The sequence below is a fragment of the Salmo salar genome, chromosome 10 (assembly GCF_965601325.2).
Source record: "Salmo salar chromosome 10, fSalSal1, whole genome shotgun sequence".
NCBI lineage: Eukaryota > Metazoa > Chordata > Actinopteri > Salmoniformes > Salmonidae > Salmo > Salmo salar.
The window spans coordinates 4215534-4231191 of record NC_138300.1 but is presented as its reverse complement, the minus strand read 5'-3'; the positions used below and the strand labels follow the sequence as shown (position 1 = coordinate 4231191).

Genomic DNA, 15658 nt, shown 5'->3' with positions numbered 1-15658 from the left:
TATTAGGACGAAGACACCTCCCAACCCAATAGTTTATTAGGACTAAGACACCTCCTACACTAACTCAATAGTTTATAAGGACTAAGACACCTCCTACACTAACCCAATAGTTTATTAGGACTAAGACACCTCCCAACCCAATAGTTTATTAGGACTAAGACACCTCCTACACTAACCCAATAGTTTATTAGGACTAAGACACCTCCTACACTAACCCAATAGTTTATTAGGACTAAGACACCTCCCAACCCAATAGATTATTAGGACTAAGACACCTCCTACACTAACCCAATAGTTTATTAGGACTAAGACACCTCCTACACTAACCCAATAGGTTATTAGGACTAAGACACCTCCCAACCCAATAGTTTATTAGGACTAAGACACCTCCTACACTAACCCAATAGTTTAATAGGACTAAGACACCTCCAACCCAATTGTTTTAGGACTAAGACACCTCCCAACCCAATAGTTTATTAGGTCTAAGACGCTTCCTACACTAACCCAATAGTTTATTAGGACTAAGACACCTCCTACACTAACCCAATAGTTTATTAGGACTAAGACACCTCCTAACCCAATAGTTTATTAGTGCTAAGACACCTCCTACACTAACCCAATAGTTAATTAGGACTAAGACACCTCCTACACTAACCCAATAGTTTATAAAGACTAAGACACCTCCTAACCCAATAGTTGATTAGGACTAAGACACCTCCTAACCCAATAGTTTATTAGGACTAAGACACCTCCTAACCCAATAGTGTATTAGGACTAAGACACCTCCTAACCCAATAGTTTATTAGGACTAAGACACCTCCTAACCCAATAGTTAATTAGGACTAAGACACCTCCTAACCCAATAGTTTATTAGGACTAAGACACCTCCTAACCCAATAGTTTATTAGGACTAAGACACCTCCCAACCCAATAGTTTATTAGGACTAAGACACCTCCTAACCCAATAGTTTATTAGGACTAAGACACCTCCTACACTAACCCAATAGTTTATTAGGACTAAGACACCTCCTACACTAACCCAATAGTTTATTAGGACTAAGACACCTCCTACACTAACCCAATAGTTTATAAAGACTAAGACACCTCCTAACCCAATAGTTGATTAGGACTAAGACACCTCCTAACCCAATAGTATATTAGGACTAAGACACCTCCTAACCCAATAGTTTATTAGGACTAAGACACCTCCTAACCCAATAGTTAATTAGGATTAAGACACCTCCTAACCCAATAGTTTATTAGGACTAAGACACCTCCTAACCCAATAGTTTATTAGGACTAAGACACCTCCCAACCCAATAGTTTATTAGGACTAAGACACCTCCTACACTAACCCAATAGTTTATTAGGACTAAGACACCTCCTATACTAACCCAATAGTTTATTAGGACTAAGACACCTCCTACACTAACCCAATAGTTTATTAGGACTAAGACACCTCCTACACTAACCCAATAGTTTATTAGGACTAAGACACCTCCTACACTAACCCAATAGTTTATTAGGACTAAGACACCTCCTACACTAACCCAATAGTTTATTAGGACTAAGACACCTCCTACACTAACCCAATAGTTTATTAGGACTAAGACACCTCCTACACTAACCCAATAGTTTATTAGGACTAAGACACCTCTAAACCCAATAGTTTATTAGGACGAAGACACCTCCCAACCCAATAGTTTATTAGGACTAAGACACCTCCTACACTAACTCAATAGTTTATAAGGACTAAGACACCTCCTACACTAACCCAATAGTTTATTAGGACTAAGACACCTCCCAACCCAATAGTTTATTAGGACTAAGACACCTCCTACACTAACCCAATAGTTTATTAGGACTAAGACACCTCCTACACTAACCCAATAGTTTATTAGGACTAAGACACCTCCCAACCCAATAGATTATTAGGACTAAGACACCTCCTACACTAACCCAATAGTTTATTAGGACTAAGACACCTCCCAACCCAATAGTTTATTAGGACTAAGACACCTCCCAACCCAATAGTTTATTAGGACTAAGACACCTCCTACACTAACCCAATAGTTTAATAGGACTAAGACACCTCCAACCCAATTGTTTTAGGACTAAGACACCTCCCAACCCAATAGTTTATTAGGTCTAAGACGCCTCCTACACTAACCCAATAGTTTATTAGGACTAAGACACCTCCTACACTAACCCAATAGTTTATTAGGACTAAGACACCTCCTACACTAACCCAATAGTTTATAAGGACTAAGACACCTCCCAACCCAATAGTTTATTAGGACTAAGACACCTCCCAACCCAATAGTTTATTAGGACTAAGACACCTCCCAACCCAATAGTTTATTAGGACTAAGACACCTCCTACACTAACCCAATAGTTTATTAGGACTAAGACACCTCCTACACTAACCCAATAGTTTATTTGGACTAAGACACCTCCCAACCCAATAGTTTATTAGGACTAAGACACCTGCTACACTAACTCAATAGTTTATAAGGACTAAGACACCTCCTAACCCAATAGTTGATTAGGACTAAGACACCTCCTAACCCAATAGTTTATTAGGACTAAGACACCTCCTAACCCAATAGTGTATTAGGACTAAGACACCTCCTAACCCAATAGTTTATTAGGACTAAGACACCTCCCAACCCAATAGTTTATTAGGACTAAGACACCTCCTACACTAACCCAATAGTTTATTAGGACTAAGACACCTCCTACACTAACCCAATAGTTTATAAGGACTAAGACACCTCCCAACCCAATAGTTTATTAGGACTAAGACACCTCCTAACCCAATAGTTTATTAGGAGTAAGACACCTCCCAACCCAATAGTTTATTAGGACTAAGACACCTCCTACACTAACCCAATAGTTTATTAGGACTAAGACACCTCCTACACTAACCCAATAGTTTATTAGGACTAAGACACCTCCTACACTAACCCAATAGTTTATTAGGACTAAGACACCTCCCAACCCAATAGTTTATTAGGACTAAGACACCTCCTACACTAACCCAATAGTTAATTAGGACTAAGACACCTCCTACACTAACCCAATAGTTTATTAGGACTAAGACACCTCCCAACCCAATAGATTATTAGGACTAAGACACCTCCTAACCCAATAGATTATTAGGACTAAGACACCTCATAACCCAATAGTTTATAAAGACTAAGACACCTCCTAACCCAATAGTTTATTAGGACTAAGACACCTCCTAACCCAATAGTTTATTAGGACTAAGACATCTCCTAACCCAATAGTTTATTAGGACTAAGACACCTCCTAACCCAATAGTTTATTAGGACTAAGACACCTCCCAACCCAATAGTTTATTAGGACAAAGACACCTCCTAACCCAATAGTTTATTAGGACTAAGACACCTCCTACACTAACTCAATAGTTTATTAGGACTAAGACACCTCATAACCCAATAGTTTATTAGGACTAAGACACCTCCTACACTAACCCAATAGTTTATTAGGACTAAGACACCCCCCAACCCAATAGTTTATTAGGACTAAGACACCTCCCAACCCAATAGTTTATTAGGACTAAGACACCTCCTACACTAACCCAATAGTTTATTAGGACTAAGACACCTCCTACACTAACCCAATAGTTTATTAGGACTAAGACACCTCCTACACTAACCCAATAGTTTATTAGGACTAAGACACCTCCTACACTAACCCAATAGTATAGTTAGTTCTAATCATGCCGTAGTTTGTTCCTCTTACCCAAAGTCAATGGTTTATTCGGACTAATTCTACCGTAATTTGTTGTGCAGAAACTCTTGCTCCACGTTGATGTCAGTGGTGGTCTTGTGTTTGGAGATGGCGGTCCTGCGAGCGCTGGGGAACTCAAAGTCCCAGTCCCAGTCACAGTTGACAGTTAGAGGCAGGACCAGGTCTGGCTTCCTGCAGGAGGAACAGCAGCATCGGGGGGCATGGCTCAGCAGACGACTCTTCTGAAGAAGTTAACAGGTTCACAACAATTTACTTCCAGGTGCATAAAGGGGGGAAATCTAAAGTTTAGCTATGTACTATTTGGGGTTGATATATATATTAAACATGTTGTGGAGCATGTACTGTGTTCCTTCTGAAATTATAACAATATATTACTAACCATAGTCAACAATAGAAATATATTTAATATAAAGATCATTTTAACTAGTATTTTAGATTAGTTGAAATAGCTAAAACCTTCATTGATTGAACAACAAACCAACCTCCTATAATGTCAGTGAATAAATCCAACATAATAAGTAAATAGTAACAAGAACGTTAGCTATTAAGATAACTAAATAAAGGTTAGGGCTAAGTTAGTCAACTACTTGCCCTTGCATGCCCATCCAGGACTTTCTTGGAATGGTTCTCCAAGACATTAAATGAGGCAAGAAGTCTGGTTGTCATCTTTAGACACTGAAATTACATCAGAAATACATTAGCAACATAGCTATATTAAATACTGTATTAGCTATATTATATAGCTCATATTATATATATTATATATTATATATATTATATACTGTTAGTATTATTATACTGTTAGTTGAGCTACTTAACTGCCAACAGTGGCAGCTAACGTTAGCTATCAGCCAAACGGAGTTGGACACAACTTTGAAGTTAAATACCTAGCTAGCTAGCTAGCTACCGTTTATGACACTGGTAGCCTGCTAACAACTTCCGTTCCATCTTCCACACAGCCAGAACAGTTCCTCTCAGGTAGCTAACTACCATCAGCGGTCTTTCCAGCTCGCCACACAAACTACCACGTTGACGCATGCGTCATGCCAGTTACCATAGCAACACGCCAACAGGAGCCAACAGGAACAGGGGAGACAGAAACAAGCTGTGTTGTGGTAGAACAGCGCCCTCCTGCGGTTCAGTATAAAGTTCACTAAATATATACTACTATACTGAACAAAAAATACAAACGCAGCATGTAAAGTGATGGTCCCATTTTTCATGAGCTTAAATAAAATAGCCCAGATATATTCCATACGTATAAAAAGCTTATTTCTCTCAAATGTTGTGCACAAATGTGTTACATCCCTGTTCACAAGCATTTCATCTTTGCCAAGATAATTAATCCACCTGACAGGTGTGGCATATGAAGAATTTGAAAATAGCATGATCATTACACCTTTTGCTGGGGACAATAAAAGGCCACTCTACAATGTGCAGTTTGGTCACACAACACAACAGATGTTTAAAGTGTTGAGGGAGCATGCAATTGTTATGCTGACTGCAGGAAAGTCCATCAGAGCTGTTGGCAGAGAATTGAAAGTCAATTTCTCTACCATAAGCCTCCTCCAACATCGTTTTAGAAAATTGCCCAGTACGTCCAACCGGTCTCACAACTGCAGACCGCGTAAACCACGCCATCTCATGACCTCCACATCCGGCTTCTTCAACTGCGGGATCGTCTGAGACCAGCCACCCAGACAGCTGATGAAACTGGAGTATTTCTGTCTGTAATAAAGCCAGCCCTTTTGTGGGGGGAAAAAAATCATTCTGATTGGCTGGGCCTGACTCCCAAGTGGATGGGCCTATGCCCTCCCATGGCTGTGCCCATTCCCAGTCATGTGAAATTCATAGATTTGGGCCTAAAGAATTTATTTCAATTGACTGATTTCCTTATGAATTCTAACTCAGTAAAATCGTTCAAATTGTTGCATGTTGCATTTACAACTCACACCTACACACTGGTGGAAAAAGTACCCAATTTTCATACTTGAGTTAAAGTAAAGATAACTTCAAAGTAAATGACTCAAGTAAAAGTCACCCAGTAAAATACTACTTGAGTAAAAGTCTAAAAGTATTTCGTTTTAAATGTACTTCAGTATCTAAAGTAAAAAAGTATAAATCATTTAACCTTTCTTATATTAAGCAAACCAGATGACACAATTTTATTGTTTGTTTATTTATTTACGGATAGCCAGGGGCACAATTCAACACTCAGACATAATTTACAAATGAAGCATGTGTGTTTAGTGAGTCTGCCAGATCAGAGGCAGTAGGGATGACCAGGAATTAGACAATTTTCCTGTCCTGCTAAGCATTGAAAATGTAACGAGTATTTTGGGTGTCAGGGAAAACGTAAGGAGTAAAAAGTACCTTATTTTCTTTAGGAAGTAAGTTGTCAAAAATATAAATAGTAAAGTACAGATAAGTTTTTTTGGGGGTTAAGTAGTACTTTAAACCACCACTTGTGTATCAATCTGATTGATTGTGTTGTGCAGTAAGCAGGCTCAGGTGTATAACTGTGGCTCCTTCCACCTTCAAAGAATTGGCAAGAGGACCAACCATGTACACTATATATACAAAGGTATGTGGACACCCCTTCAAATTAATGGATTCGGCTATTTCAAACACACCCGTTGCTGAAAGGTGTATAAAATCCAGCGCACGGCCATGCAATCTAAATAGTCAAACATTGGAAGTTGAATGGCCTTACTCATCTGTCCTCAGTTGCAACACTCACTACCGAGTATCAAACTGCCTCTGGAAGCAACGTCAGCACAATAACTGTTCGTTGGGAGCTTCCTGCAATGGGTTTCCATGGCCGAGCAGCCGCACACAAGACTAAGATCACCACGCGCAACACCAAAGGTCGGCTGAAGTAGTGTAAAGCTCGCCACCATTGGACTCTGGAGCAGCGGAAAGGCGTTCTCTGGAGTGGAATGCTTCACCATCCGGCAGTCCGACGGACGAATTTGGGTTTGGTGGATGCCAGGAGAACACTACCTGCCCCAATGCATAGTGCCAACTAAAGTTTAGTGGAGGGGAATAATGGTCTGGGTTGTTTTTCATGGTTCGGGCCCCTTAGTTCCAGTGAAGGGAAATCTGAACGCTACAGCATACAATGACATTCTAGATGATTCTGTGCTCCCAACTTTGTGGCAACAGTTTGGGGAAGGCCCTTTCCTGTTTCAGCATGACAATGTTCCTGTGCACAAGGCGAGGTCCATACAGAAATGGTTTGTCGATATCGGTGTTGAAGAACTTGACTGGCCTGCACAGAGCCCTGATCTCAACCCCATCAAACACCTTTGGGATGAATTGGAATGCCAACTCTTGTGGCTGAATGGAAGCAAGTCCCTGCAGCAATGTTCCAACATCTAGTGGAAAGCCTTCCCAGAAGAGTGGATGCTGTTATAGCAGCAAAGGGGTTTACCAACTCCATATTAATGCCATGATTTTGGAATGAAATGTTCGAGAAGGTGACCACATACTTTTGGTCATGTAGTGTATGTAACTACGCTATATTGTTTATCCTTGTGTCTGTGCATGTTTTTCAGCATAAAGTACTCTGCAGCCACTCAGTGTGGACACCAGGTGAGGCAACACACAGATTCCTGTTGAACACTCTTTAACTACCTTATTTTCTCAATAAATCTCTCCTTCAATTGATCCCTCTCCCCTTCTCCCTGAATCCTCTAGGTTATTTCAGCTGTGCTGGTGAACACCTCCCGCTTCTGAAATGCCTGACAGAGGGCACATCATGATCAAAGGTAAGAGGTCACTTGGCTGGGTAAACAGGAAATATTAAAGAAATGCTTTACATTGAAATTGTATTTGTATTTTTCCGTCTGCAGGTGTGTTTTGATGTGAGCGAGGATTCCAACCCCAAGTCCCGTCATCGCCACCTCACCCACTCTAAGATATCCCCTGAACCAACTGGGGGCCCAAGGCTGGTTAGGAGAGACCCTGAACCAACTGGGGGCCCAAGGCTGGTTAGGAGAGGCCCTGAACCAACTGGGGGCCCAAGGCTGGTTAGGAGAGACCCTGAACCAACTGGGGGGCCCAAGGCTGGTTAGGAGAGACCCTGAATCAACTGGGGGGCCCAAGGCTGGTTAGGAGAGACCCTGCACTGTAATTCATTAATCATGTGCCGTCTTCCCCGCTCCTCTCCCCACCTCTTCTTTCTTCCTGTTTTTTTAACCTGTTAGGGCTAGGGGGCAGTATTGACACAGCCGGGGAAAAAAAACATACCCGATTTAATCTGGTTACTACTCCTGCCCAGTAACTAGAATATGCATATAATTATTGGCTTTGGATAGAAAACACCCTAACGTTTCTAAAACTGTTTGAATGGTGTCTGTGAGTATAACAGAACTCATATGGCAGGCAAAAACCTGAGAAGATTCTGAACAGGAAGTGCCCTCTCTGACAAGTTGTTGTTCATCTTGGCTCTTTTTATCGAAGACTGAGGATCTTTGCTGTAACGTGACACTTCCTATGGCTCCCATAGGCTCTCAGAGCCCGGGAAAAAGCTGAATGATATCGAGGCAGCCTCTGGCTGAAACACATTATCGCGTTTGGCAAGTGGCCGATCAGAGTACTCTGAGACTCAGGCGCGTGCACGAGTCGACCCCGTGCTTTATTTTCTTTCCTCTTTTTACCTAAACGCAGATTCCCGGTCGGAATATTATCGCTTTTTTACGAGAAAAATGGCATCACATTTATTTTAAACAGCGGTTGACATGCTTCGAAGTACGGTAATGGAATATTTCGAATTTTCTTGTCACGAAATGCGCCATGCTCGTCACCCTTATTTACCCTTTCGGATAGTGTCTTGAACGCACGAACAAAACGCCACTATTTGGATATAACAATGGATTATTTGGGACCAAACCAACATTTGTTATTGAAGTAGAAGTCCTGGGAGTGCATTCTGACGAAGAACAGCAAAGGTAATAACATTTTTCTTATAGTAAATCTGACTTTGGTGAGTGCTAAACTTGCTGGGTGTCTAAATAGCTAGCCCTGTGATGCCGGGCTATCTACTGAGAATATTGCAAAATGTGCTTTCACCGAAAAGCTATTTTAAAATCGGACATAGAGGAGTTCTGTATCTATAATTCTTAAAATAATTATGTTTTTTGTGAACGTTTATCGTGAGTAATTTAGTAAATTCACCGGTAGGGTTCGGTGGGAATGCTAGTCACATGCTAGTCACATGCTAATGTAAAAAGCTGGTTTTTGATATAAATATGAACTTGATTGAACAAAACATGCATGTATTGTATAACATAATGTCCTAGGGTTGTCATCTGATGAAGATCATCAAAGGTTAGTGCTGCATTTAGCTGTGGTTTGGGTTTATGGGACATTATATGCTAGCTTGAAAAATGGGTGTCTGATTATTTCTGGCTGGGTACTCTGCTGACATAATCTAATGTTTTGCTTTCGTTGTAAAGCCTTTTTGAAATCGGACAGTGTGGTTAGATTAACGAGAGTCTTGTTTTTAAAATGGTGTAAAATAGTCATATGTTTGAAAAATTGAAGTTTTTGCATTTGAGGTATTTGAATATCGCGCCACGGGATTACACTGGCTGTTGAGTAGGTGGGACGCAAGCGTCCCACCTAGCCCATAGAGGTTAATGCACACCAGATGTGCATTGAAGTACAGATTGAACTTGTATTTATAATGCATGTATGATGTATTTATAACACTTCGATAATGAACTTCCAATAAAGCATTTCACATTCTCTATTGGTTGATATTAAGTCTCTAATTTGGTGAAATACTACACCTATCCTGTGTCCTCAGATCAGATGAAGGAAATTAGAGATTAACCTGTTTCAGAGTATTTACATGATGCATAGGAAGTGTAGTGTACCGTTTTTTTAAATGCTGGGTGTGTGTGATATATATAATAAACACACAGACACAGCACCATTCAAAGACGAGTTTGAAACTCCTGATATTGGATATGACTGAAATGTCTAAGACTAAATTAGTCCTAATTATTTCAAAAACTTAAAGCATTGCACTTGGGACAAATTCACTAAACCCTAAACCTCAACTAAATTGTATAATAATTGAGCAAATTGAGGTGACTAAATTGCTTGCAGTAACCCTGGATTGTAAACTGTCATGGTCAACACATGTTGATACAACAGTAGCTAAGATGGGGAGAAGTCTGTCCATAATAAAGCTCTGCTCTGCCTTCTTATCAACAAGGCAAGTCCAACAGGCTCTCGTTTTGTGGCACCTAGACTACTGTTCAGTTGTGTGGTCAGGTGCTACAAAGAGGGACATAGGAAAATTGCAATTGGCAGCACTGCTGGCCCTTGGATGTACACAGACAGCAAACAACCAATAATATGCATGTCAATCTCTCCTGGCTCAAAGTAGAGGAGAGATTGACTTCATCACTACTTGTATTTGTGAGAGGTTGAACATGTTGAAAGCGTCGAGCTGTCTAAACGACTAGCACACAACTTAGACACCCATGCATACCCCCAAAGACATGCCACCAGAGGTCTCTTCATAGTCCCCAAGTCCAGCCTATGGGAGGCGCACAGTACTACATAGAGCCATGACTACATGGAACTTTATTCCACATCAGATAACTGATGCAAGCAGTAAAATTAGATTAAAACATATATTTTTTTTAAAGATAAAAATACACCTTATGGAACAGCGCGGACTGTGAAGAGACACAGACATGCATACACACACACACGATAACATACGCACTATACACACACATACACATGGATTTAGTACTGTAGATATGTGGTAGTGGTGGAGTAGGGGCCTGAGGGCACACAGTGTGTTGTGAATTCTGTAATGAATGTATAGTAATGTTTTTAAAAATGTATAAATGCCTTAATTTTGCCGGACCCCAAAAAGAGTAGCTGCTACCTTGGCAGGAACTAATGGGGACCCATAAAAAAAAAAAACAGGAAGAGTAGCTGCTGCCTTGACAGGAACTAATGGGGATACATAATAAACCCCAGGAAGAGCAGCTGCTGCCTTGACAGGAACTAATGGGGATCCATAATAAACCCCAGGAAGAGTAGCTGCTGCCTTGGCAGGAACTAATGGGGATCTATAATAAACCCCAGGAAGAGTAGCTGCTGCCTTGGCAGGAACTAATGGGGATCTATAATAAACCCCAGGAAGAGTAGCTGCTGCCTTGGTAGGAACTAATGGGGACCCATAATAAATACAAATACCTAAACAACACCTTTATTTGCCAAGGTAGAGTACATGATCAATGAATATATTCAATGTACAAGCTACAACAGGCCTGGGCAATTATTTTCCATGGAGGGCCACATTAGAATATGTTTTTGGCATCGTGGGCCAGAATCACATTACAGGATTATACATGTGTATGACTGTTGACAGATATATCTACTGTAAATCACATACAGATATGCATTTTTTTGTTTTTTTAACATGCACAGAAATAAACCACATCCATGTTCTCCTTTTGGTAGGTATTTTCATTATTTAACATGCAATGAACTACACGGAGGGAAAAGTATACTGTGCATTTAGCACCACGGACAGAACTGTTAACGGGTATGGACAAAAACAAGAAAGAGAGAGCTCAACATTACATTCAATCAGTGTGAGGAGTGAAGTCTCTGATGGGCATTGACTAGAGCAGTGAAGTCAGGTACAGTTTCTGACATCGCTATGCGCAGGATTGCTGAGAGGTGAGTCAGTAAGAGATGATCTGTGCCTTGACTTGTTATATTTCATCACTGAAAATGTCTGTTCACATACATAGGTTGACCCAAACAGTACAAACATCTTCTGAACATGAATCCTAATCTTTGGAACGTTTTGTTCGTCGAGAGATGCATACAACCTCGTCAGTGACATTGTTTTGAATAGTTCTCCAATCACTGCATCAGATTGAAGATTGATAAGCTCAAATTGCAGGTCAGTGGGATCATTATCCACATTGAAGGTGAAAGGAGAGGAAACTAACAGCATGTCATTTTCCAAAACTTTGAAATCCTCAAAACGACAAGAAAACTCACCATTCAAAGCTCGCAGCAGTGATGTACAGTTGAAGTCAGAAGTTTACATACAGTTAGGTTGGAGTCATTAAAACTCGTTTTTCAACCACTCCACAAATTTCTTGTTAACAAACTATAGTTTTGGCAAGTCGGTTAGGACATCTACTTTGTGCATGACACAAGTATTTTTTCCAAAAATTGTTTATAGACAGATTATTTCACTTAGAATTCATTGTATCACAATTCCAGTGGGTCAGAAGTTTACATACACTAAGTTGACTGTGCCTTTAAACAGCTTGGAAAATTCCATAAAATTATGTTATGGCTTTAGAAGCTTCTGATAGGCTTTAGCCAACAAGTGCTCAGCATATGTGGGAACTCCTTCAAGACTGTTGGAAAAGCTTTCCAGGTGAAGCCAAGAGTGTGCAAAGCTTTCATCAAGGCAAAGGGTGGCTACTTTGAAGAATCTGAAATATAATTATCTACAATGTAGAAAACAGCAAGAATAAATTAAAACCCTTGATTGAGTAGGTGTGTCCAAACTTTTGACTGGTACTGTAAGTTAAGCCGTTAACTTTACCCTGAGTTGTGAATTTCTCAACCCCCTACGAATGTTCAGTGTTGCCAACTTAGCGACTGTTGCTATATTTAGCGAGTATTCAGACCCCTCTAGCGACACATTTTCAAAAAAGTGACTAGCGACAAATCTAGCGACTTTTTCTGGTGTTATTGGAGACTTTTGGAGACTCTGACATTAAAGCACGTATCGTTCTTACTCTTCTCAACGAGCAGCGGGTGCTGCCGTGGGCCCCACCCCCGTCCTAAAGCACTCACAGGCGGCCAGTCCTCGCACAGCAGTCCCTCCCAACTGCAGTCAGAGCAGCAGATGTTCACCCCTCTGAGTCCAGACTGCAAATGAATCGCGCATGCAGTGGGAAGCCGCCACTGGCTGATCCCACCCTGGCTTACATTTTTTTTTTTAAACAACCTGAATTAGGACCAGACTAGTTACCATAATTTTCTCACATTGCCATTGACAGTTTTGTTCTATTGTCTCTTTTTGGTCCATTTAGATTGTATCAACAATGTCAAAAATGTTATGGTTAAAAATGTTCATGTTTTACTGTGACTTGTTGTAGGCTCCAAAGTGGACCATAAGGTTAAAAACCAAACCAAATGAAGAAAACTAAACAAAAAATAAAATCGAAAACTAAATAACTCCGCTAGTGTCTCTTTTGGGTCCCTGCTGCCGGTCCCAGGCCCGGATAAAGGAGGAGGGATGGAATTGTGACAAAAAAAAACAAAACAAGAATCGACAGAAGAAAGTTCATTTGTAGTTCTAAACATATGTTTTTTACTCACTTAATGTCTCTCCCACGTCGCTATTCTGCTCTTCTACAGCGTTCATCAGAATTACATGCACATGGCCAATTATGCAAATTAGGTGATGACGTCATTTAGCTACTTCTAGCGACTTTTAGGACAGCCAATAGCTACTTTCCTTACTGAGGAGTTGGCAACACTGAATGTTGCGCCTCTTGTCGAGATCAGTGGTGTCTCCATAGTACTTGGTTGGAAAGATAAAATAAAATCTCACGAGGGATGCCATTGAAGTGCAAGCTACATACATACAGAAAGCTACAATAACAGTTAGCTAGCTAACGTTAGCTAACTAAAACTGTCTGGCTAGCTAGCTAGATGGTTAGCTGACTAGGCAGGCTGAGTACATTAGCTAGCTAAATAAGTACAGTAGCTAGCAACGTCAAATCTAAAAACAGCTGAAATGATTTATTCCTATTGAACAATATTTTCTTATATAAAGACAAATATATGGTAAAGAAAGTGTTCTCTTTCCAGTCCTCTGAAGCAGCAGGTAGTCACCGTCAAAAACATCGTCCTTGAAGAGCAATTCTGAGGTAATCATTTTGTGCGGACTGAGCGAGTGCTTCTGAGGTGAAATAGAACTAGAACGGCCCGCGTCCTGTGTCCTACGCGACCGCTACGAGGTATAATAGAGCTAAGCAACCAGTATAACAACGGACGCTTTGGTTCATTACGTAGGCCAGTCAGAATTTTGCAAATTCTAGTAAATAGCCCTAGCAACCGAAGCTAGAAGTCATTGAATCCAATTGTGACGTAGGGGGACACTTTTTTTGGCAGGTGAATAGTATTTGGCATGACAGTGCCCATAAATTTATATTTTGTATTTTCCAGAATTCTGTTCGATTTTATTTTTCCTGATTTTTGTTTGTTTCACAGTTTATTTCAATATTACAGTTATTCATAGAGGAACAACAAACATTGATGTTTTGAGAGCATGTCAATGCTTAAAATCACATCAGAAGACACATTTTGATGTCTGGAAAAAACAAACAAATCAAATGTATTTGTGTAATTCCCCTTTAATTGCGAAATTTAGAGAGAGAAATGTGTTTGTCTAGACATGTTTCTGTTAGGCCTACTGCTGCTGCATATGTTATGGCAGTTTGCAAAACAATGACCACCCAATTGAACCAAATAATCATGATATCTTAGTCAGTTAAGCCTACTTCGCAGTTAACATTTAATTAAGGTTTTTGGGCAAAGTCTGTCTACCCACAAGACCATTACTATTACTAGCATCTCTAATAGGCTACATATTGAGTGATGGACAAATGCGCTCACCAAACAGACAGAGACAATATTGCTGGAAATGATTTGGCAGATTGCTATTGTGTCAGGTTTGGCTTTTCAAGCCAATAGTGGCTAACAAGGGCTGGGATAATATCAATGTGGATTTGATTGGTTAGTAGCTGGGAGATTTTTTGTTTATGACAGTTTGTGATGGAACATATTTAAAAAGTGCATGTTCTTTCAGAATTACATGGCGAGCTCATAGGTGGGCTGGTAGCTACTTGTAGCTCACGATGTCCTGTTGGAGAGCATGGCTCCGGAGCATACACCATAACAAAGAGGACACAAGCTGCTTTCCATTGGGGAGATCTATTAAACAGAAAACACACTTTTATTTCAGGTGTGACTTTATAAACAAGCATGACTTACAGCATCTTTTTCAAGTAATTTGAGCTGCTTTAAAAGACTTTAACAAGAACACTATGTTCTTGTGTTGCTTTATGGCACAACGAGTCCTTAACTTCAACTCACCAACAACAGAAGAATGGTTTAGAATACCCAGAACAGAACGCTACAAACGTTTCTATTAACTAAGACCCCGAGAGATCTCATAGTAAAGCAAGGCAGCTTCTGTTGCATTATGTTGAGGCCGTTTCAACTAAAAGATATACAAAGCATTAAAAAGGCAGTATGAAATATATTGTCCCTCCCTCACCCATAATCTTCACATTTCTACTTATATATAATCTCATTAAAATATTTATTTTCTACAAAAATGTACATTCTTGTGTCTGATATTTATGGTTAAACCCATAAATCTGTTTTAACAAATGGTCCAACTGACATGACGTCCTGAAGGGACCAATAACAGGTGAGGATATCGCCGACTGGTGCTAATATTAAGAGACGCTACACAGGATTTGTCGTCGAATTTTTGCATTGTAAATTCAAACTGTTATTTAGTGGAAATAATTGTTTTTGTAATTCCCTGGTTGTTAAAGTGCTACACTGTTCGCTCAATTTGAGTTTATGTGAGAAAACAAGCACTGAATAGTGTAGGGAATCATTGTACAAATATCAACTTCAGAGCGATTCCCACTAGATAACACAGTCACAAAGTCAAAACTATTACATTTTGAGGCGAATATCACAGTCAATCACAACGCTGGCCGGTAAGCAATACTGTGAAACTATTTCTGCAGATATATTATGGACATTTTCTGAAATTACAACACAAAAATT

At 40.1% G+C, this 15658-nt stretch overlaps 1 protein-coding gene across 2 annotated transcripts in view; it reads right to left on the bottom strand.

The window, feature by feature from the left end:
- LOC106613426 (uncharacterized) overlaps nt 1–4811 on the bottom strand; it is a 59721-nt gene extending 54910 nt beyond the window's left edge. Inside the window, exons 1-3 of one of the 2 annotated variants that reach the window (XM_045687250.2) lie at nt 4598–4811; nt 4370–4453; nt 3803–3999 (exon numbers count right to left, since the gene is read on the bottom strand). In XM_045687250.2, coding sequence (XP_045543206.2) covers nt 3803–3999; nt 4370–4444 — 272 coding nt within the window. In that variant the 5' untranslated portion in view covers nt 4445–4453; nt 4598–4811. The remainder of the gene's footprint in view (nt 1–3802; nt 4000–4369; nt 4454–4597) is intronic. The other variant, XM_045687249.2, reaches the window with a different exon arrangement.
- Between the last annotated feature and the right edge of the window lie 10847 nt (nt 4812–15658).